Source organism: Teleopsis dalmanni, chromosome 2 (assembly GCF_002237135.1).
Source record: "Teleopsis dalmanni isolate 2A chromosome 2, ASM223713v2, whole genome shotgun sequence".
NCBI classification, from domain to species: Eukaryota; Metazoa; Arthropoda; class Insecta; order Diptera; family Diopsidae; genus Teleopsis; species Teleopsis dalmanni.
The window spans coordinates 46076950-46099436 of NC_051847.1; the positions used below are offsets into that span (position 1 = coordinate 46076950).

The 22487-nt window shown below is 25.3% G+C and overlaps 1 protein-coding gene across 3 annotated transcripts; it reads right to left on the minus strand.

Annotated features, from left to right (window-relative positions):
• Positions 1–6983: 6983 nt before the first annotated feature.
• On the minus strand, positions 6984–20593 carry LOC119681592. Of its 3 annotated transcripts, none has more exons than XM_038094834.1 (4): positions 20499–20593; positions 18682–18915; positions 8350–8517; positions 6984–7655 (listed from the first exon to the last, which is right to left on the minus strand). In XM_038094834.1, exons 2-4 carry the CDS (start codon positions 18737–18739, stop codon positions 7393–7395), a joined length of 489 nt encoding a protein of 162 aa, XP_037950762.1. In that variant the 5' UTR covers positions 18740–18915; positions 20499–20593; the 3' UTR covers positions 6984–7392. The 3 variants fall into 3 exon arrangements, with proteins under 3 accessions (XP_037950762.1, XP_037950760.1, XP_037950761.1); XM_038094832.1 differs by having other exon boundaries at positions 20457–20593; XM_038094833.1 differs by lacking the exon at positions 20499–20593 and adding an exon at positions 19184–19576.
• Positions 20594–22487: the final 1894 nt, after the last annotated feature.

Here is a 22487-nt window from a genome sequence, read left to right on the forward strand (position 1 = left end):
TTATTAATTATTAAGTATTAAGTATTATATATATAAATTTTTTATTTTATGTTTTATATTTTAGAGCGAAAAATTAAATAAATTAAATTGTTTATAAAATCATTTTTCACTTTATTTTTTTGTATAAATAATAATTTATATTATTATAATTTTTAATAATTATAAAGCAAATTAGTTAAAACTGTTTCAAGTGGGTACATAGTACAGTAGATATATTTCATCCTGTAAAGATATATTTCATACCTACGGTTAAATCTCAAACTCTTACAGAATTAAAAGTTGTATAATAATATAATACCGAAGAGGTTTCTTCGAACAGTAGTGAATTACAACAACAAAAATTCTTTTTTATATTATTTGAATTAATTGAATTTTTGGCTGACCATACAGCTGTTTCGAATATTGCCAAATACCCATCATCAGTGATTTTGGCAATAATACTTGTATTTAATTATTCGTAAATAATTATTTTTGAGACTGCAAGTACCAGGATTCGAACTCGGGTCCTGCCAAATATAATACCTAAATAAGAGATTACAGAATTATTAAATAGAGTAAATAAAAAAACATATTTAAATTATTTTTTAATTTTTATGGAAACTCCAAATCAGTATTTAAGTCAGTCATTAAGGGTAAATAATAAAGCAACTACTAACTTCTAAAAATATAGATCGTTTCAAATATTGGTTTTAATCTTAAAAATAAATTTAAATTATGGAGGATTAAAAAATTTAACTTTTTAGGAGTTTTGTGATATTATTTATGAGTCTGTTTTATTAATTACATTATGTTGTTAGGATATAATCTTTAAGACTGTAAAACATGTAATAATAGAAATGGAAAAATCATTACATGCTAAAAGTCGTTTATGGTACAACTTGCATAGGTGGAGCATATATAATTTCTATCAAATTATATGTTATAATAATATCATTGATAACAAGAATATAACTGGCTACAAAATCAGGAGTAAACCATCGCAATGTTGCAACAAATATGGAACAATAGCACTCAAGGAAAATGGACAACTACACTGATACCAAATACAATCACCTGGTTTAAACGCAAATCGAGAGACACAAATTACTATCCCACTCAGATTCTAATCAGACATGGATACTTTTGTAAGTACCAGTAACGCATGGGAATGACAGATCTATCCGACTACATTTATAGCGATGAAGACTGTGAAGACGGAGAGCACACTTTCTTTTACTGTAATAGGTGGCACACATTTAGAGAACAGATTAGAACAGTAAATCCCGAAAATATAGTGGTAAAGATGAGAGCGAACCCAGAGAGCTAGCGAACGATAGAGTCATATGTGATTCTAGTCCTCAAAGCAAAGAAATTAGACCTATAAAGACGAACCAAAACCTAGACTTATTAATTGTACAGTCACCAAGAAAATGTGGTGAAGAAGTAGAGGTCTGAACGCAGATAGAAAATCACAAGCGCATGGCTTGAAATGCCAACATAAAAGAGACCTTCCTCGAAGTAATGTGGAAGCGGTTCCGACGGGTAAAAAGTCTCGCGGAAAAAATAATATAATTAATTATAATTTTATTAAATTTCTATAACCTATTAATTTTTGATATTGATATATATATTCTTTTGTATTATGTTGAAGCTATTTGAGCCAGTGTACTTGAGCACTTTTACTCTCTATTAACTGCTTGTTTATCACTTCATCAGACTAAGCAATAACTGACCTCAGGTATGCATACCTCCCCGAGAACCCTGTAACTATTCTGAGATTCGATAACGTGGCGCTGATGAGTCTGTCTGTTTTCGTAATTGAAAAAGTGGTGATGAGAAAACCATTAAATACTGAAAGTTGTTTTTGATTTATCTTAGATAGATGGAGTGCTAAGTCGGATACATATAATATCTTTTTAATAATTACAGAAGGTTTAATATATCACTGAAAATTCTTTTCTTAGGAGTAAGAAATAATTTCAAATAGAATTTGTTTTGTTTTTGTGAAAGTTTATAACTTTTTCTGTATTTATTTGTTTATTGATTTCATCTACAAGCGGAGCTTTACAGACTTATACACTAAAAATTAACAATTTTTTCATATTAATTTAATATAATATAATTTGATGATGTTATTTGTTCGCTATTTTTTCTTTTTGTTTTTCTTTTTTTTTTCTTAAATAAAATGTTTAACAAATTTTGTCATAAACTTATCAACAACAATTATGTATGCTTGCTGAAGCAATGAATTATTTGACGAAATTGAAATTTATTATTAATTTTATTTTTATTTAAATTTTTAAAACTTCAAAAAATTTTCAATTCAACCCAAACGTACTTATTGAATCTTAAGAAAAAATTTATAATTTTCTGATTTTCTGCTAAATAAACTAAAATAATAATGTAATGTACTAAAATTTTTTTATTATTAATTTTTTGTTTTTAATTTTAAAATATATATATTGTTAACTAAATTTTATTATTAATTAATATTTATTAATTTTTTAGATCAGATATTTTGGTGTGTTGTTTTTAATTTTTAAAGCAAAGCTTTTGAATGATATGATCAATGATTTGTGAATTTTTGTGAGTATATATTTTTTTTAAAGAATTTTAATTGTACAATTAATTTGTACAAAAACAATAATAATATTTTTTTGAAATTTTCTCTCCCCACTTTAACGTACAAACAAATTAAATTAATTCTAATTTGAAAATAAATATTGTTTTCTTGTGTGGGTGATGACAATATTTAACAAACTTTAAAAATTATGGTTTTTTTTTTTTGTTAAATATATCGCGCAACAAATGAATATATTGAAGGCATATTAAAGCATGTTTACGAAAATGTTGCGCAGCTTATTAGCAACATGCTGCTACATTGTTGCTGGACATAGAAACGACTCTCAACAAATTTTCATTGAGATTTTTAATATTAGTCGTTTTTATTTTTAGTTCGCCTTCTAGTTCATAAAATAACTATAATGTGTTTTTTGTGAAGTTTATACTATAATGAAATGGATTTAAATTTTATTTTTTTTTATTATTGAATTCAATATACTTATATATTTTTTATTCAAAAATTTAACATTTAAATAAATTTTATTAGTTTATCTAAAAGTTAAGAATTTTATTATTAGATTAATTATTAAATTTAGATTATTTAATTTTAATAAATAATTTTTTATAATTTTTTAGTAATTAAATTTCTATATTAAGTTTTAATATTTTCATATTTTAGTTTTCGGCTAGTGTTGTTTTACTTTTATAGTTTTTATATATTAAAAATTATAAAGTATATCTACATAAATTTAAATTTATTAAATATTAATTTTTTGACTTTAACTAAATGAATATTTTTTTATGTATAATTTTTTTTTATTATTAATTTAACCTTTTCTAATTATATATATAGATATATATAAATATATGTATTATATATATATATATATATATATACATATATATGTTTTTAGGTTTTTCTTAGCTTTAGAATTTGTTGTGGAAAGGTGTTTAAGTATATTTATAACAATATAATGTTTGTATGCGTGTTGCTTTAAAACGTTCATATAAGTATGTGTGTATGTAATAAATTGTTGTGTAGATTGAAGACGTGTAGTATTAAAAAATACAAAAATTAAAGATTTTAGTAAGTATACTGTATTGCTTTATGTATCTCAAATAATTGTTTATAAGTTTTAATACTTATTGTTTCAACAATAAGCGAAATACTTTATTAACTCTAGATGCAAGCAAATATTGCTTAGTACGGCAGAGTTAAGTTACATGTTGCCAGTTGCATGCATCATATCAAATGTTTAATTAACAAATATAAATAATATTAAAAAGATGTATATAAAAGTATATATATGAGAAACATCCAATGTTATAACACAATTTAAATTAAATGAAATACACGTTAATTTATTTGAAAAATTATACTGATGGTTTTGATATTAAAAACGAAATTAATTTTGATAATTATGAATATTTTTCGTTATAATATTTTTTTTATTAACAAATAACTAAATAAATTATTATTCAGGTGGGAATGGAATATATTGTTAATTTAATATATATTAAAAATTAATTAAATTTATTTTAACTCTTCCGTACAATACAATAAACTTATTTTTTATATTTTAATTTTATTTTCTTTTTGTATATAAACTAAATGAATAGAATTTTTGAAATTTTTTTTTTATTCAAGACAATTATTATTTCTAAAAGTGGCAGTTTCGAAAAAATATTTTTTTAAATATTAAATTACTTTAAATTACATAAGTTATTTGAATACTATTTCTTGGCTTTAACAGCATCAATTCTATATAACAATATATAATTAAGCAGATGAATAAAATATATATTAAGCTATTTTTATTATTATGTGAAAATTTTAAAGTATATGAATGCATTATTAATACTCTTTATATAATACTAAAACAACAAAAAATTGTTATAAGTAAATAATAGTTTTTTCTAAAACAACAGATACATACGATATATATCAAAATAAATGACATAAATTATATTATGTTAAATTAACTTATAAATATATAAATATAAAACAAATATTTAAATTATAAATAAAAATAAAATAATTTATATTATGTTAAATGAAATAAAATTAAATTAAATTATATATATATAAATTAAATTAAATTATTTAAATTATAAATTACAAATGAAAAAATTCCAATGTGTTCGAAATCCGTTTAAAATTATTTCAACATTTTTTTTTAATTTCATTTTCTTAAAGCACTATAAGATATTAAGAAGTTTAAGTGATAGCTGTGTTATGGTATTCAATATGAAAATAAAAGAAACTGGAATATATGGCAGTATATAATTCAATTTTCGAAAAAAATTTAAAGTATTTTCAAAGATATATTATTATATATCGTCAAGCTCGTCGTGATTTATTAAAAATTTTTAATTAGAATTTTTATTGACAATTTTTAATAATAATATTAATATTATTATTTTAATATTTCGAGCTCCAATATATCTTTTTATTATTTTATAAATTAAATCATTTTCGTTTTTGAATTTTATAACCATTATATCTGTTTAACACAATATTAATAAAAAGATATTCGAATTTTGAACTTGACTTATTTGAAAAAATTGTATTAAAAAAAATTTTGGAATGGAAGAGCTAAATATATACACTACAACAACCACAAACAATTAAATAACGGATTTTTTTTCGATTCAATTTTGCATAATTTTTTTTATATATAAAAATTATAATAAAAATAAAAAAATGTTAAGTTAATATTTTTTTTATTTTTTAAATTTTAAATATTGAAATCATAAATTATCAAATAAAAATTAAAAAACAAAAAACTAAAAAGAAATTTTTATAGCAAATAAATGTAATGTATTTTTCGTTTGCTATAATTTTAAAATAATTATAAAATCATAAAACAAATTTTATCACAAATAAATATTCGTTTTTTGGTTTATAATTATAAAGTATAAAATTATAAGCTTATTTTGGTAAGAAAACAAAATAATTACAAAATTATTTTCAATTTTCAAAACAAATACGTATTAAAATTATAATTATAAAATAAAATTATAATAAATTTATAATAAATAAAATATATATATTAAAATTTTTATAGTTATAGTTAATTTAAAAATTATAAACTAATTTCATATTTTAATAAATTTAGAATTTACTGATATTGATTTTAATAATAAAATATTTTTTTATTATAAAATTCATTACAAATATATATTAAATTTTTTATTGTTTAAATAAAATTTTGTGAATGAATATTAAATTTTTTATTTGTTGTAGTTATAAGAATTGTGAAATAATAAACTAATTTTTATAACAAATAATTTTTAATTTTTTGTATTGGTTAAAATGATTAAAATAATTATAAGATTTTTAATATGAAGTAGCTATAGAATTATAAATTATAAATCTTATAACTTAATAAATTTTAATTTTATATTGATTTTAATTAAAAAATTAATTTTAAATTACAAAACAATTTTTAACACAAATAAATATTACATTTTTTTCTTTAAAATTATGAAAAAAATTGTAAAACAAATAAATAATAAATTTTTTATTGATAGTATAAATAAAATAATTATAAAATTATTAAAAATATTTGATAAAAAATAAATTTTCAATTATTTAAACTTAAATTAAATTGTTAAGGTAACAATTAAGTTTTAAAATTTTTATTGGTTATGATTTTATTATATGTAAAAGTGTAAGAAAAATTTTCATAATTCAGATTTGTAATTAATATTTTATTCGATGAAACATTCATTTTGCATAAAGCAGTTTTAAAAATATGTATTTTTTATTTATCATTATTGAAGTTTTCAAAATTTTTATTGTGTTTTAATAATTATGTGAACTTAAATTTTAATTTTTATTTTGTAAATTTTATAACTTTTTTTTTGCTTGCATGTGTGTATAATGTAATGTATGTCTGTTTGTATGCATGATTATTGTGTAATTAATTTAATTTTTGCTTTAAGCTATGAATCCTAATATGTATATATAATTCTCGTTTTTATTTATTTATTTTCTATTTTCTATTAAATGTATTTTAAACAAATTTTTTTCTTTATTATATACTCATTGTTTTCTTTGTTTGTTTATTCAGAAATTTTTACTTAGTTTTTACTATATTATTTATTTTTTCGGTTTGCTTTTATAGGTTTTTTTTATCGTTTTATTATACATTACTTTCTTATCCAATTCATTCATTTCGAAAATAAATATTTTTACTAAATATTGAAATGTACACAGACAGAAATTTTTTTAAATTTTTTGTTATATTGTATATTGTTTTATATATATTTCTTTTATTATGAACTTTTAATAATTTAAAAGGAACACCCAGTAGGCTAATTAAATTTCAACGTTTTGAACGTATAAAATGGATTAATTAAAGTTTACTTTTACTAAATATATTTTATTCAAATAAATAATCTATAAAAAAAAATAACCATTAAGTATTAAATCAGTTTTGTATATTGTTTTGTTTTTTTTTTTTTGTTTTTGTATGTTGATTAAATAAAAACTTCTTCCATAGTTGAAATACAAAGCCATTTGGGAGTCCCCCACCAAAGCGCTAGCACTCAATTGAATATAATTTTTCTATTTTTATATAATATATTATTTTTCTTTCGTAAATCGAACACATATGTTTGCAAAATAAAGATTTTTTTATATTAATTTGTTTTTTATATTTTTATACTTTTATTATTTGTTTTTAGTATTAATCTTTACTATAGGTTGGAGCTTCTCTCAAGCACTATTTGACCTCACCTTTGGCTCGTGTTATTATTTACCTCAAAAAATGACGACACTTGCTGTTTGTTTAACGTTTTAAATAAAAAATAATTTGTTTAATTTTATTGCTATAATTCTCAGATTTATGAATGTTGCCTGAAACTTAAATTTAAGCTATTAAAATTACATGTTATCAATACAAATATTGTTGCTAATGTGTAGGGCAATGCGTTGACTACGAAATTTTTTGTTAGCAGTGTTGGTGCGGCATGATTGCAAAGATCGGTTGTACATGCACAGTAGATCGCCTGCACGTCGTGTGTACCCAGACGTTTCATGCATTCGCCATCGTCACGTTCATCTGGTATATAACCGCATCCGCGCACGACACGTACCTTACCATAAACTATAACAGAAATAACCATTAAAATATATTATTTAATTATATTATTAAATAAAAATAATATATAACCCATTATAATAAATATATAATGAAGTAGTTGTAAATATTATATCACAGCACATCATATGATATCATGCGAGAGCTGCCTTTTAAGTCTTGCGCCTAACAATGAAAACACAACGGTTAATCAGTAAAAATGGTTTCATTGTTTTTCGAAGTATTCTCCATGATAATCAATACTCGTACATTTTTGCATTTTATTGAGCCAATTTTCGAAAAAGTTTTTCCACTCTGAAGGTGCATCCAAAACCAGGGTTTTCGATACATCATGTCCAGTTCGGGCGTAAAAAAATACACACCATTTATTTTTTACTGTTTCGGAACAAGAACTTATTGAGTCGGGTCTTTAAAGCCAAGAAACTTTCGAACAGAAATATCGAAATCCGGAAATACTTAGTGTTACCTAGGTATAAGACTTAAAAGGCAACCTAATTATATATGACAAATTTATATCTACCATATATGATTATTGTCACAATATTACATATTATACTTTTATTTACAAATGTACACATAATTATATTAACATCATATTATACATTTTATAATGTAAAATATACATATTGTGTATAAGTAATATATATGTGTATATATATATAATATATAATTCATATTGATATCATATTATAAAGCTTACTCTTTTGTGTTGTTTTGCGGCACAAAGTTGGTTTATACTTGTCCTTTAAATGTTCAAGTGGTTCTTGTTTGCTACAATTTACTTCACCTATTGAGTAAGGATGGAAAGGATCTCCGCAACGTGGATCGAATTCACTGTTACAATCATAGCACATAAGCGCAGTACAAACTACAAAATAAAGTATACAAAAATATATGTAATAATATAAATATAAAAATTAATTAAAATATAATATATATTATTAGAAAATATAAAATATATATTTTATTAGAAAAGTTATTTTCCTCAATGGACCATACAGTAATATAAAATTATTTTTAAATGCAAAAATTTCAATTTCTCTAATATAAAAAACTTAGTGATGGACAAAGTTATGTTTGCCTAAGAAGTTCAGTCTCTTCCTAGCTATAGGTGAGGTATTCAATGTTTCTTCTTTCTCTTCAAATTCACAGCTTCTACATAATTCATTTGAAGAAGCTCCTAACCTAAAAGTATGCTTAATAGTGACCGCTTATGAAAGCAACGTGTTTTTATAAGTATTATCTCCTAATAAGCTAACTAACTCCCTTGATTGTTTCAATAATAATAAAACCACGTCAATACTAATACCAAAACTTTTTACTTCTTATTTTCTAATAATCATTATAAATGATTTATAATAAAGGTATATTAGAAAAATTACCAAAACTATAATTATATATGATTAGTACAAGAATGTATCACGAAGCTCATGAAATATGGTCAGAAAAATGAGATAACATTCATGTGAGTTAAAAGACATATCAGTATTGATCAAAACGAAAAGGCAGATGATGTTCAAAAGCAAGGATCAAACCATAACTTTTGTGGCTCAGAGCCCAGAATACCTTTGGGCTACAACATAACTGCAGCTAATGTCGATAAGTGGATAGCTTCACTTCAACTTAACAGGTGGAGAGGAGATGAGTACTTGTAGATAGACTAAACTCATGATGCCAGTGAAGCGATAAAAATGCTTAGCGATAAAAGTTGGCTGACCTCATTGATTACTGGACATAAAAATTCAAAGTATCACCTCAAAAAGATAACTCTTTTTGAGGAAAACACTTGCAGACTCTACCTAGAAGAAAAGGAGATAGAGGTACATATATTGTGACAATGTTATGCACTGAAAAGCAGAAAGATGACTGTCTTGAGACATCATTGGGTTGGTGATGACTTAGCGAACGGAAGCTACTTAAGCTTTAACTCAATAATGACATTCGAGAATCGAAGTACGAAAAAGAACCCAAGTCATTTCGTGATCTACTTCGACTAATCCTTCACTTCAGTGAGGTCACTAAGTGGACAGTGCGCTGTCCCAATTTCCTACAATATATATCAGTATTTTTATTTTATTTTTATGTGTCTTATTTATATCACATAAAGTTTCTTCTTTTGCTATTTTTTTTATTATGATCATAGATTTTTTTAAACATATATTGGAAAACTTATCAAAAATATATGTTTTGTTTTTGTTTCTGTATCTTTTAATTTTCCTATAAGCAATATTTTTTTCCTTTTTCTTGTCCGTTTTCATCACAAATGATTTTTTAATATACAGCCAAATTTCCATAACTCGAACTTCTATAAGTCGAATTTTCTATAACTCGAACTAAATAGAGTGCAAGAGGGTTTAGAGTGCAAATTATATACAATTACAAAAAAAATTCTTTAACTCGAAGTCTCCATAAGTCGAACCTTTTGCAGAATGGTATATCGAGTTATGGAAGTTTGACTGTGTATTGAAAGACTTATCAAAACTATAAGTAAATATGTATTTTGTTTATATCACATAAAGTTTACAATAAAAATATGAACTGTATCCTTCAACTTTCCCATAAACAATCGTTTTTCCCTTGTGCACTACTACTATGTATTAATTCATGAAGTTTGTAAACGGTGAGACTTCTTGGTCTCAGTTGTTCCTAAATTATCTATGTTAGTTTAAGTGTAAATCCAAAATGAACTATTTCAATTTAACGCACCCCTGAACAATCAAATTGCCCTCATTTGGAGCGTTCGCCTCACGTTGAGAAACATTGCTCTAAGTTACAGAAGTTTATAATTGTCTTCATCGAGGGATTGGTTACGCATTCTTCTGCTAATATTTTGTTTGCTTTTGTCAGATTAGAAAAAGATTTATGTAAACATTGTGATTGTGTATTATATTACCTCATTACGTGAAAATGGAATTAAAATTAACAATGTAAACTCAACTCTTTGGAATTTTGTTGAGTTGAACTTTTATCAAACGTTGTTTTCTAAGATATCACATGGACTTGCACAACAGAAATACGAAAAACCAATTAAAATATTTATATAATTGACATTTGCAACGAAAGCTTCTTGTTACGAAACATTGAGTCAGTCGCAAACATTACTAAGGAAACGTAACCATGGCAGTAAGCGGGCAGTTAATCAAATTAAATGCGCGAATATATAAAGAATATAAAGTGAATAGAAATGTGCAAAACAAAAGCGTAATTTTAAACCTTGACTAGAAGTATTTCATTCACTTTATTGTTAGCTACTTTACTACTTTCTGCTAAGATATTTTTCATTAATTACAAACTAGCTAATTTTATATAAAGATAGACAAACTAAAAGGCATTAAAGTGGTTTTGCTCTATTTTCTTATGGAAGCACTTCGGGCGATAGTTGAAGCATACAAAACGCAATCATAGTACGAAAGGATGTACCGGATATTGAATATCTGTTTTATTTCCTGCAAATTTAATTAAATTGCTATTTTCCATGTAGATTTAATGGAAATATGTATACCAGCAAACTATTCAACAAATATTTCTATGCATACAGGAGTATTGAATATAATGCAAATACATGTTATACTCGTAAATCCCATTAAAAAAATTATTCCTCATCCTTTCGCGAAGGATTTTGAAGATATATGCTTATGGCTCTACGTGCTTTTTGAAAAATGCATTTTTAAGACTCAATAATGACATAAAATTTATAGTTTAATATTGTATATGGAAAGCATAGAAATGTTTGAATTTAGGCCATTGATCTTAATATCGATCTGAAATAAAATATGTATGGACTTGCTTTGACATGAATGTAAGGTATATTATTGCGTCACTGCACCAAGGACAATACACAATTGTCGTCATTCCTGAAATGTTCAATGCTACAAGTAGAGAAATGTCGAAATTGCTTAAGGAAACGAATTAAATCGCATGTATATTTTGTTTTTACTTTTTAATCCTTTTTATTCCTTAAACGCAAGTCCTTTCAACCCGTTACGTTCATATAATTAAATAACTCGTTCCATTTTTATATTTTTTACATTCAGACCACAATATCTTATACGTCTTACTTGCCATATGAGTTCGTCCGTATCAAGTAAGTACTTTGAAGTTAACACATCAAGGATGAGCTAAAAAGGTACATAACAAGTTAAGAATGCAAATCGGAAAAAAGGATGAGTCACAAAAGGAAAATGGTTAATTCAAGTGTTATCGAGCACATAAAGCTTTGAATGTAAGTATTTTTTAAGCATATTTTATGATACTTTCAGTAATAAAACTAGCACACCCATACGCCCTCCTCCTCCTCCTGCTTCACCAACACCTCCTCCTCATCTTCCTGGTGCGCTAGTTTGTATTTTATTATATATGTTGCCATGCAGACTCGAGCGTATGTAAATATCTGAGTTCGTACTGAAATACACCAAATGCACGTATATAACAAATATTGTATATAAGATGTATTGACTGAGGAAACTTATTCTTTTTTCAACGTTGCGTAATGCAATTTTCTAAGTTAAAACCAAAACATAAAACAATTTGCCATAAAAAGGAAACTAAACTAAGCCATTGTGAGGCAGCAATTTTATTATTCTTGCTTTGCTTTTTTACCACTAGAAGTATAAAGGCAAAACCGACAATTCCAAAAGAAAAAATATCCACTAATAAATTAACCTAAATAAGTGTTAAAATAAAATAATTTAAAAAAAAAAAAAAATGGCAAAATTTCGATTTCCCGGATACGCCAATTTGATAACAGATTTTAATAACGACAGCTATGGTGAGCTACTTTTTTCACCAACCCAAGTGATTATATAGCTTATGACGTTTTCGATTGGTAAATCTGGATTCAAGCTAGATTTACTCTAGATCTGCCAAATTTTATTACCCAATCGAACATTTTTAGAGTATTTTAACATTTTCGTGTAGTGATAGTAAGCATTTATATATTTTATGCACACATATGACTATTATAATCACATATCATCTGTCAAGTCATATGGAACAGCAGTAAATTTCGAGAGATTTTCTCTAGATCTGTCAAATTTTATTGCTCAATCGAACATTTTTAAAGTATTCTAACATTTTTATAATTGTGTTATTAAGCTTTTATACTTTTCATAAATAAATATTTTGTATCAAATCATACTTTATCTGTCAAGTCATATAAAACAACTGTTAAATTCAGGGTAATTCAGCTCCTCTGGAAAAATATCTGGAGTGGTATAAATTAATCTCAAATGTTATATATTTCACTCGAGATTTACTAATCCCAAAAGAAAATGGCACTAAAAGTGAATCTCAGTTGAAAAAATTATTAGTTTTTGAGATATCGAGGTTTGAAATTGTAAATTATTCGAGAAAACCAGCAAAATATGTAGACAAGTCATCTTACTTAGATATCTCCAAACGCAAACTACTTCGATATATTGTGTCGTGAAAAAGTTGCTCAAATTAGCGAACTCTACTAATACCTATCTACTGTCAAATCAACGTGCCAGAAAAATTGGAATCGTGATGAAAAAATAAGCTATATCAACATAAACCCAAAAAACGTGGTTAAAATAGCAGACTTTATTTAAATCTATTGTCTAATCAGCGTGCCCGAAAAATTGAGTCAAGCCAAAAAAAAGTAAGCTTATCAAAATATATTTCAGTAAAAAACTTACTTAAAATAGCGAAATTGAATGTCAACTTATCATGCTTTATAAATGAGACTCATTCCGAAAATATAAGCCATATCAACATATAGTATAGCGAGAAAGTTGCTCCAATTAGCGGGCTCTACTTAAATCCACTATCTAATCGGCATTAGCTTTGCTTTGCCGAAGTTTAAATACTAATCATTTAGTTATTTTTATTATAAATCAGTTAATTATTGTTAATTTTTTAAACTATGTCTTAATAAATTCAAAATTACAAATTTAAAAAAAAATGATTTACTTATTTTAATAGTGAGTATTGATTTCAATTTTAACTGAATGTTTTTGCAAATAATGTTAATAACTCTCTCCAGAATAAATAGGTTAAGTAGGGTTAGAGTAGCAGCCTTCAAAAGCAAAAATTATTTCACTACAAATGACAGAATGTCATGACACCTAGGATAATGATAAAAAAGTCAAGTTATTTACATACAGGCACCATTCCCCATTTATATAAAGAATGACAGCTCTGTAAGGGCCGTAAGAAAAAGCGTTCCAAAGATATATGCTACACATAACCAAGTAATTTCATTTCTGTTGAGAATTGTTATACTTCGAAAGTAACTGTTTACTTTTATCAAATACTACGTAAGAATTAACTATTTATATAAAAACTGAACCGCATATATCAGCAATCTAAAAAATGTTCGTACTAAATAAATATTCCTACTAGAAGTAATATTTAATATTTATATGTATTTAATAGTATACGTTCTAATAAAACTATATTTATATACGGTTTTCATAAAGCCGTACAACAGGTGAAGATAGTTGAAGACATTGGTACTGAAACTTTAGTTAAGAAGTATTCTTGTTCCAACTTTTGATTTTTGAGCTGAGATCTAATTTGAAATAAAATATATTTCAGTTTTCGATAAGTTCAAGAGGTTTTTAACCTACAAGAACTTAATATATTAATTCATATAAAACTTACATTTATTGCGAAAAGTTATGTTTTAAAAATACAATCACTACAATAGATATAATATACAATAGATATAAATTTGTGTGAGGATCAAAGCATCAGATTTTAGCTCTTTTTACATACTATCGAGATAGAACAGGTTAGAAATAGCTTGATGAAGAATTTATAATGCTAATATCAGCCAAAAATTATGCTAAATATTGTCGAAGAGATTTTAGTGTATGTTAAATAAATTGTGGAAAAATTACTGAAGTCAAAGATCTGATGGTTGTAGTGCTTCGCTCCATATGAGAGCCTAATTTAGATATAAGTTGCTTTATCAATGTATCAAACTTTTTTATATAAAGTAATTAATGTTACTAAAATTGAAGAATAGAAATGCATGTATTATGCAAAAATAAAAAATTAAGTAAGGGTACCAGTACTGGCTAACATTACTAACAAGACGTTTACACTATCGCTATTAAAACGATAAATTCGAATAAAATAGTATACATACAAAATCTATGTAAAATGGTAATGAGGTTCGAAAACTGTAAGTGTAAACATAGTATAATTTACATTAAAAATAATTATAAACTTTGATGGTAGTGGAATACAGAAGCATTATTCAAAAATGTAACCAAATATATATTATATAAAATAATTATATAAAATATATATTTGCTTCTCCAAATGGGTTTCTAAGTTACTAAAATTATTAATTAACTGAACTTAAAAAATACCATATACATATCATATTCCTTTTTAGTTTTAAGTTGAGCAACAGAACGGTTCATTTTTGAAAGATTTTGGAAGTATAATCTATAAAAGTACACTAAAAGTATGGGGATAGTTTGTCCTAACTTAAATGGCAACAGATTTTCATACTACTATACATTCTTTGTTCCACAATGGTTAAATATAAGATTTTCTTAATTGAATTTACTGTTTATATTGTTATACATCGATTAATTATATAAATCAATAAAACAATAATAAGTTTAAAATGTTTTGAATTCTATATATATATTAAATAACCACTATTAAGGAAAGCCTTCTAGTCAATTTTCTTTATATACAACACTATTATCTACAGGTGTTTGCGAAAATATAAATTTTTCAATGAATTTTTGATAACATAAATATTCAATCCCCTGTAAACTTCTGCATTCTTATAAATAACAGTGTACATATTTATTTATTTAACAGAATATATGAATCATATAAATGGAGAATACTTTTTCCAATAACAAATATGACGCATGCACCTGTTTTAAGGTTAAAATTTGTTGCTTTAAAATAATAAAAACATCAATGCGGTACACTGTGAATGTACACTCTGAGTGTACACTACGAGTTTTATGTGTACATCGTGGCGTATACGTAATAAATTTTTATAGAATATGTAACCTAGTTTAAGATTATATAAATATTTATATTATTATAATAATATTTCAAAATAAATATTAAATGAAATATTGCAATAATACCGCTTTTTTATTTTTATGTTTTGGATTTAATTGAACAAAGGTCCTTTTTAAATTTCTTTATGGTGGAAGAACTACAGCTGCGTTATGAATATAAGTAGTGGTTACTTAAAATTCTGTACTAAAATAATATTCATGTATACACACGTGTATATATATATATATATATATATATATACTGAATAATAATTGTAAACTATTAAATTGCACAATATATACATAAAGTAATTATTAATCTTTTGCACGTCCCCAACTTACTATAATCAATGCTGCTTGCTCTATTATGTGAAATACTATGAATGCATATTATTTTATACCTATATATTATTTTTGTAATTAAATTTAATTTTGTGTCAGCTTCATAACAAAATATTAAAATATAAAATAAATTTTAAAACAACTTAACACTTTTAGTTTTTAAATTTATTTTATATGTAAGGTTCAAAAGCCGAAAACGCTCATTGAACAAAAAACACGACCAGAATACGATGTGGGAGTGAAATTATTGTTATGGCTCTGCTCCGCTGGGAGTCAGTACCTCATAAAATTTCTATTCTATTGGTTACTGTAAATAATTTGATGTTAGGATGCCTTTAATAGCTAACTTTTTCTGAAATTCTGACTTTCAATCAAAGGACAAAAAGTCTTTTGTTCAATAAAAGTCGATTAGAAGATCAAAAGATTAGCCATGATCGAAATGATATACTCCACTGGGAGCCAGCACCTTGTATAATTTCTATTATATTAGTTTTTGTAAACTTTATAATCTTCAGAACATCCAGAATGCGTTGTGGTAAATGTCTACTAACACAATGCGTTGTGACTACTTTTAGAACTACCATAACACAAAATTCTTTACGTACTCGTTTAAAGTTATGTATGTTAATAAGCGTTGTGACTGTTTTTTTACTTTTTGGGCTCAATGAATCTTATATTTCATGTGAAGCATACATGAAATTAATTGAAAAAAGTTGTAAAAGATTACTTCGATGCGAAAACGACTGATAATAGACTGCCAAACCAATATGGTACAGACGTATTTTACGTATTTACAGAGACTTTTTTCTTCGCCAATTCTTATTTTATTCTGCCAAACCAATATGGTACAGACGTATTTTACGTATTTACAGAGACTTTTTTCTTCGCCAATTCTTATTTTATTCTTTCTCCGTGTTTTTTTTATTTTTCTTTTTCCGCGTTTTATATTAATAAAGTATATACATTGATTGCTTGATCATTAGGTTAGGTAATGAAGTTTACCTAAGAATTGGTTATTCAGTCTGGTAAAATAATTCATACATAGTGCAGCATATGTATGGCTTAATTTTGTGAACTTTTACAATAATAAGTTCAGCGCTAACTGCTTGCGAGAGTGAAATGAAGCGGTTTTCTTTCTGAATTTGGTAGAACAATTCAAATTTTGTGCGATATTTCTAATATAAAACTTACGAATGCTGTTAAGAATATTTATTAAAAAAGTATTCATAATTTTTACTCAACAAATTATTACTTTTAATATTAAAATTCTTTGTGGTATCATATTTGAGCAATTATTTGAGCTACAGTGAGTTTTGGTGCACAAGGACACCACTTCAACCAAATCCAACCAGATAAAATTGAGAGTCCTGACCATATAATTAGAGACTGTATAAGATTCGTAGATACTAGACAAAATCTAGAGACATTAATAGTTCTTCCACTATGGTATTTATATTGATCCTTTTTTCGAGTCAGCGCAACTGTGCACTTTTACTCTTTGATAGCTGGGGGTACTGCAGGGTCCCACCCATCTCATTGACTAATTTATGTATTGGCTATAAGCTTCATGATTATTCAGTGATTGATCTCAGATCAGCGTACCTCCCCGTGCGGAGAGTGATTACTCTAAGATTAGATAGTGGTAGGTAGGATAGTCTGTCAATTTTCGCATATAACTTCAGGGCTCTGTCCCTTATGTATGTATGGTAATGCAGATGTTGACAAACATTGAAGAGTGGAGTCTTTGCAAGTGCATAATCTTTAGAACAATAAACATTGTGAAATCAGACGAAATACTTAGTAGACAATCGAAGTGAAAGCACGCTAAGTGCTCTTCTAACCTACCCTATGAAGGAGTACCTTAAATGGTCGTACTGCAGGGATTTCTAGAATTTTGAGCTGGGTTGTGGGGACTTTTTAGTCCGTAGGCATGTATGACTCAATTGAGTCGTGCACGAATCGGGCATACAAATGGTAGGGATCATTTGTATCTTTAGAATTATTATTTATTATTCTTTCTTTTATTTTAAATTAATTTTTTTTCAAATTTACCGTATGGCAACAATCTTTCGCTTTTATTTGCTATTTGTGTGTTATTTATAGAAATTATTTCATCAATTTGGTTTGAGTAATATAATTTATATTGATATTCATTTTAAGTTTAATAATTTTTTCTAAAAGTTTTTAAGAAAATTCTACTTTAACAATTTAAATGTATATTAAATTATAACTGTAATTGTTAAAAACATAATTCTTATCTTTAAATTTCTTATTGTTTTTATATATGCTACTTTTTTACATATTTTATGAGATTTAATATTAAATTTGAATTTTTTCCGTGTTATTTTTGCACAAATAATTTAATTAATTTTTAAACAAAAACAATTAAACAAATTTTTGATGCGAATAATCGATAAGGAAAATGTTTAAAATTTTGAAATAAGCAGCGTTGTTTACGTCATACTATAGCTATTTATGCAGCCGACTAAACAATATTTCACCTTGTTAATTTCGATGCACAGATAATAAATAATAGTTGCAACAGTTGCACGGAAAAGTACTTCTGACCTCATTTGAGAATCTCATTTGTGTATGAGTTTTCTTTTTGCCTTATTTTATATATATAACAGTGTACTAAGTTCAGTTGCTGCACATAGCATTTTGTATGCTATGTACAGCGACACACTTACCTTGTAAACAGCACAGAACACCAACTAACAGCAGAGTCCTTTCAGCAAGAGGCGACATTCTGTTATTAACTCGAAGTTAGCGTACGAACACAAACAGATAGTAACTATTTTACAGAAAATAGCCAAAATGTGCAAAACGAAGTATAAAACAATTGTTCCGATGTAACGATCAATGCTCACACACACTCGATTCAGTATCTTTCGTTGTTATACCGACATTCTAGTTACACTTGACTAAAATAAAATTGCATTTATCAAAAATGACACGTTAATAAATAAATTTATACAATGTATTTTTGATTTGCCATATTCTATAGAAAAATTATATAAATAATTTTATGTCTGTATTTTAAATAAAATTTTTTGAAACAGTATTTAAAAAGACGCAAATTATAAACTATAAAAAGAATATTTATTTTAATTTTTGAAACAAATTTAGAACTGCTAATGCCGTCAATGGTTATAGCACGTCATATTCACTATAAAATTTATGCTTTCTTACGTTATGACTAGAGCAAAACATGCAAAAAACTAAAACAAAAAATTCGTTTCGTTTGAAGTTTGAAAACAAATGTGTTTAACTGCTGCAAATGGCAGAAATAATGGATTGAATGTGGAGCAACGCATAGCTTGTATAAGCTTCACACACAATTGTTTCCATGCTCTCTTGTTCTTTTTTTCCATGTGGCAATGCTCTTAAGCACACCGCCATACCGCCATTAAAAGAGAAACAAGTGTACGACAGCGTATAATAGTGGATTTTGAGGACAAAGTGGGGGCGACCTAATTAGAAAGAGAAAATATGGCGATGCGTGTTAGCAGAAAAGAGGTACAAAACTAATTGGATTAAAACGGTTTCTGTTATTGCAATTGCTTTTTTTGTACGGTACAATTCGATACCCGATACCAAACAAACAAATGTACAAATCAAAAATTGATTTTATACTGCATTTGTGTGTCAGTGCATGCAAAACAAAAACCGCAAAACTAATCAAAAGCTTTTGATTTTTTTTATGTTTTCCTTCTGCCATGAATGTGACAGGATATTTTTATTCTTTCATGAATCAAACAATCCAACAATGGTGCAGCAATTACATGTAGCAGTAAAAGCTTACTTTAACGGAAGTTATTGAAGCTACTATAGTTAATAAAGAAATAGCATTTTTATTTTATATATTATATCACTGTTTGAATAAAAGAAATTTCCTTAAGTGTGATTACTAACTATTTTCACAATATTTTTACAAAAATTTGCAAAAATAAATCTTTAATTGTTTTTATAGCACTTCGTTTATAAATATTCTAATTGTGTATTCAATTAAAGCAGTTTACACTAATATTTAAAACTAACTATATTTCTTTTATCTAGAATCCTTTAAAAACTATAAGTGCAACTTATGTAATAACAGTCAATTAGTGAAAACGGCTAAAAAGTTGGTCTGCCACAAGCAATTCAAATATCGATTAAATGTTTGACACAAATTCAACTGCAAATGTTATTGTTTTTATATTTAATCTAATTTTTTTTTTTTTGCACAAACAAATTAGCTTAATCCTTAAAATATTTTGTCTTCAAAAAATAACGACACGGTTTACATCTTAAATACAAAAAAAAATTCATTTTTGATTACACGAATTTACACGTTTGTGCATTAATTTTTTGCATTATTTACGTAATACCGTTAAATTATCTATTCAACACTTATAATAACTGCTCTATATATACTTGAATTAAAAGCAACAATTTTTAAATATACATTAAAAATTATATTTACACTATTTTTTCTGTTTTAAAGTTATTTGATATAATTTTTTACGTAAGAGACTCCTGTTAAGTTCGATCCCGGACAACGAAGTAAAAAGTTTATTGGATGACAACAGCAGAAAGACGGCTGAAACTATCCAGCAAGGACGTTACGTGATGGTACAAAAGTGTATGCTGGCAACGCGAGCAATCAATATTTAAATTGTCTGGGTTGCTTGTAACAACTTTTACTACTATTTTATTTGCTATAGCTTAATAATAGTTAAACAATGAATTGTTTTATGTTTGATTCAATATTCTTTATACAATCAAACTCTTCAATATTGTTCAAATATCATATGCTATTATATTTATACACGCATATTATTTGTAGTAACTTATTACATTTAAATAAAGATGAATTTATTTTTTAAGTTTAAGTGCTATTGCTATTTTAAAACGGCTCAACGCAACACTACTTTTGGTTACTAAAACAAGACAAAAAAAAATATGTTCATGAAAGCACAACTGTTTAATTCAAAAAATTTGGTGTCAGAGATATTCTCTTTTTAGTTTAAGAAATTTATAAGAGAATTAAAAGCTCTCAGCCGTAAGTTTTCGTAACAAATGCAAAAATAATAAATTTTAAAAATAATAAATAAAAAATAATAAATAAATAATTTTTGCAATTACTAAAGTGATAACTTGAAGTTTTCTCAAAATTCTCTTTTATAAATTAATTGAGTATAAAATATTTAAAAATTTACTCTAATATTAATACAAATTATACAAAAATATACAAATTACAAATTACAAAAATATAAAAATTTCAATAAATTCAAAAAAAAAATATTAATGCATTTTAAATGCAAGCTTATAATTAATATAAAAAATCTATTTAAAATTAGTTACAGTGATATATGATTAACTAAAACTTTAATTCGCCAAATAGTGAAATAAATACTAGTTACAAACATACGTTTAAAAGTAATGTGTAAGAAAATAATTTGTTATATGCATATTTCTGCTAAATTTATTAATCTATTATTCACATTAAAGTTATTTCTCTTATTTATTGCTTAAATTTAGCGCTGATATTTCATATAATTAATATATTAAAAAACATGTTTATTTTAAATGCATTCTGAACTCAAATAATATAGCATTATATTATTTCATTAAATATACAAATACAAAATTCAAATACAACCCTGCGTTTTAATTGTAATAAATCTTGTTTATATATTTATTTATATATTTTTTATTTATATATTTTCTCTGCAACAATTCATAATATTTGTACTACCATTATTTTTCATTTGATATAATGACGATTAAATATCGTTGGAAAGTTTCGTTTATGAGTGTTTTATTCTGTTAATTGCCGGTTTAGAGCACTGTATCAACTTTTAAATGACGTTTTCAATTGGCACATCTTGGGTAACTTTTTTTTTCACTTTTGGTTAAATATTCATTTTCGGTTGATAAATCTGTATAACACTTGAGATTTATGTATAACACTCGAGATAAGTTTATAACACTCTAGATATTTTGCCTGATTAGCAAAATTACCCTAAAACTAACAGCTGTTTTAAACGAATTGGTAGATAAAATATTGTGGCATGTTTCCATATGTACTCAATTTGTTTGTTTCTATATTTAATTATTGTTGCAAATAATCAAAAAACAACCAAAAAATTGTTTGCAAATGCAGATGTAAATATAGTTTTCAACTTGATGCCATTTGCAATATGTTACAGTGAAAAGTATTGTTGAAGATTATGTGATGAATGTTGCGTATAAATGAACTTAGTGTGAACACATTAATTCAGTTGGTTTATTTACTAACAAGACTACAAAAATTTTAGATTACTATAAAATTGTTCGATTGAGCAACAAAATTTGACAAATCTAGAGTAAAACTAGATTGAATTCAGATTTACAAATCGAAAACGTCATAAGTTTAAAAAGAGAAGGTACTTTAGATATATATATTTTATAACATATTGCAGCAACTTATATATTATAGTTTTACAAATTTTTATTTCATAGTTATAAAAAT

Bases quoted from the DNA above. Each gene is read 5' to 3' on its own strand.
- LOC119681592 (XM_038094834.1), bottom strand. From the start codon at position 18,739: ATGTCGCCTCTTGCTGAAAGGACTCTGCTGTTAGTTGGTGTTCTGTGC. The intron at 8,518-18,681 runs GTAAGTGTGTCG...TTTATTTTGTAG, and splicing joins TGTTCTGTGCTGTTTACAAG to TTTGTACTGCGCTTATGTGC. The intron at 7,656-8,349 runs GTAAGCTTTATA...TTTCTGTTATAG, and splicing joins CCGCAAAACAACACAAAAGA to TTTATGGTAAGGTACGTGTC.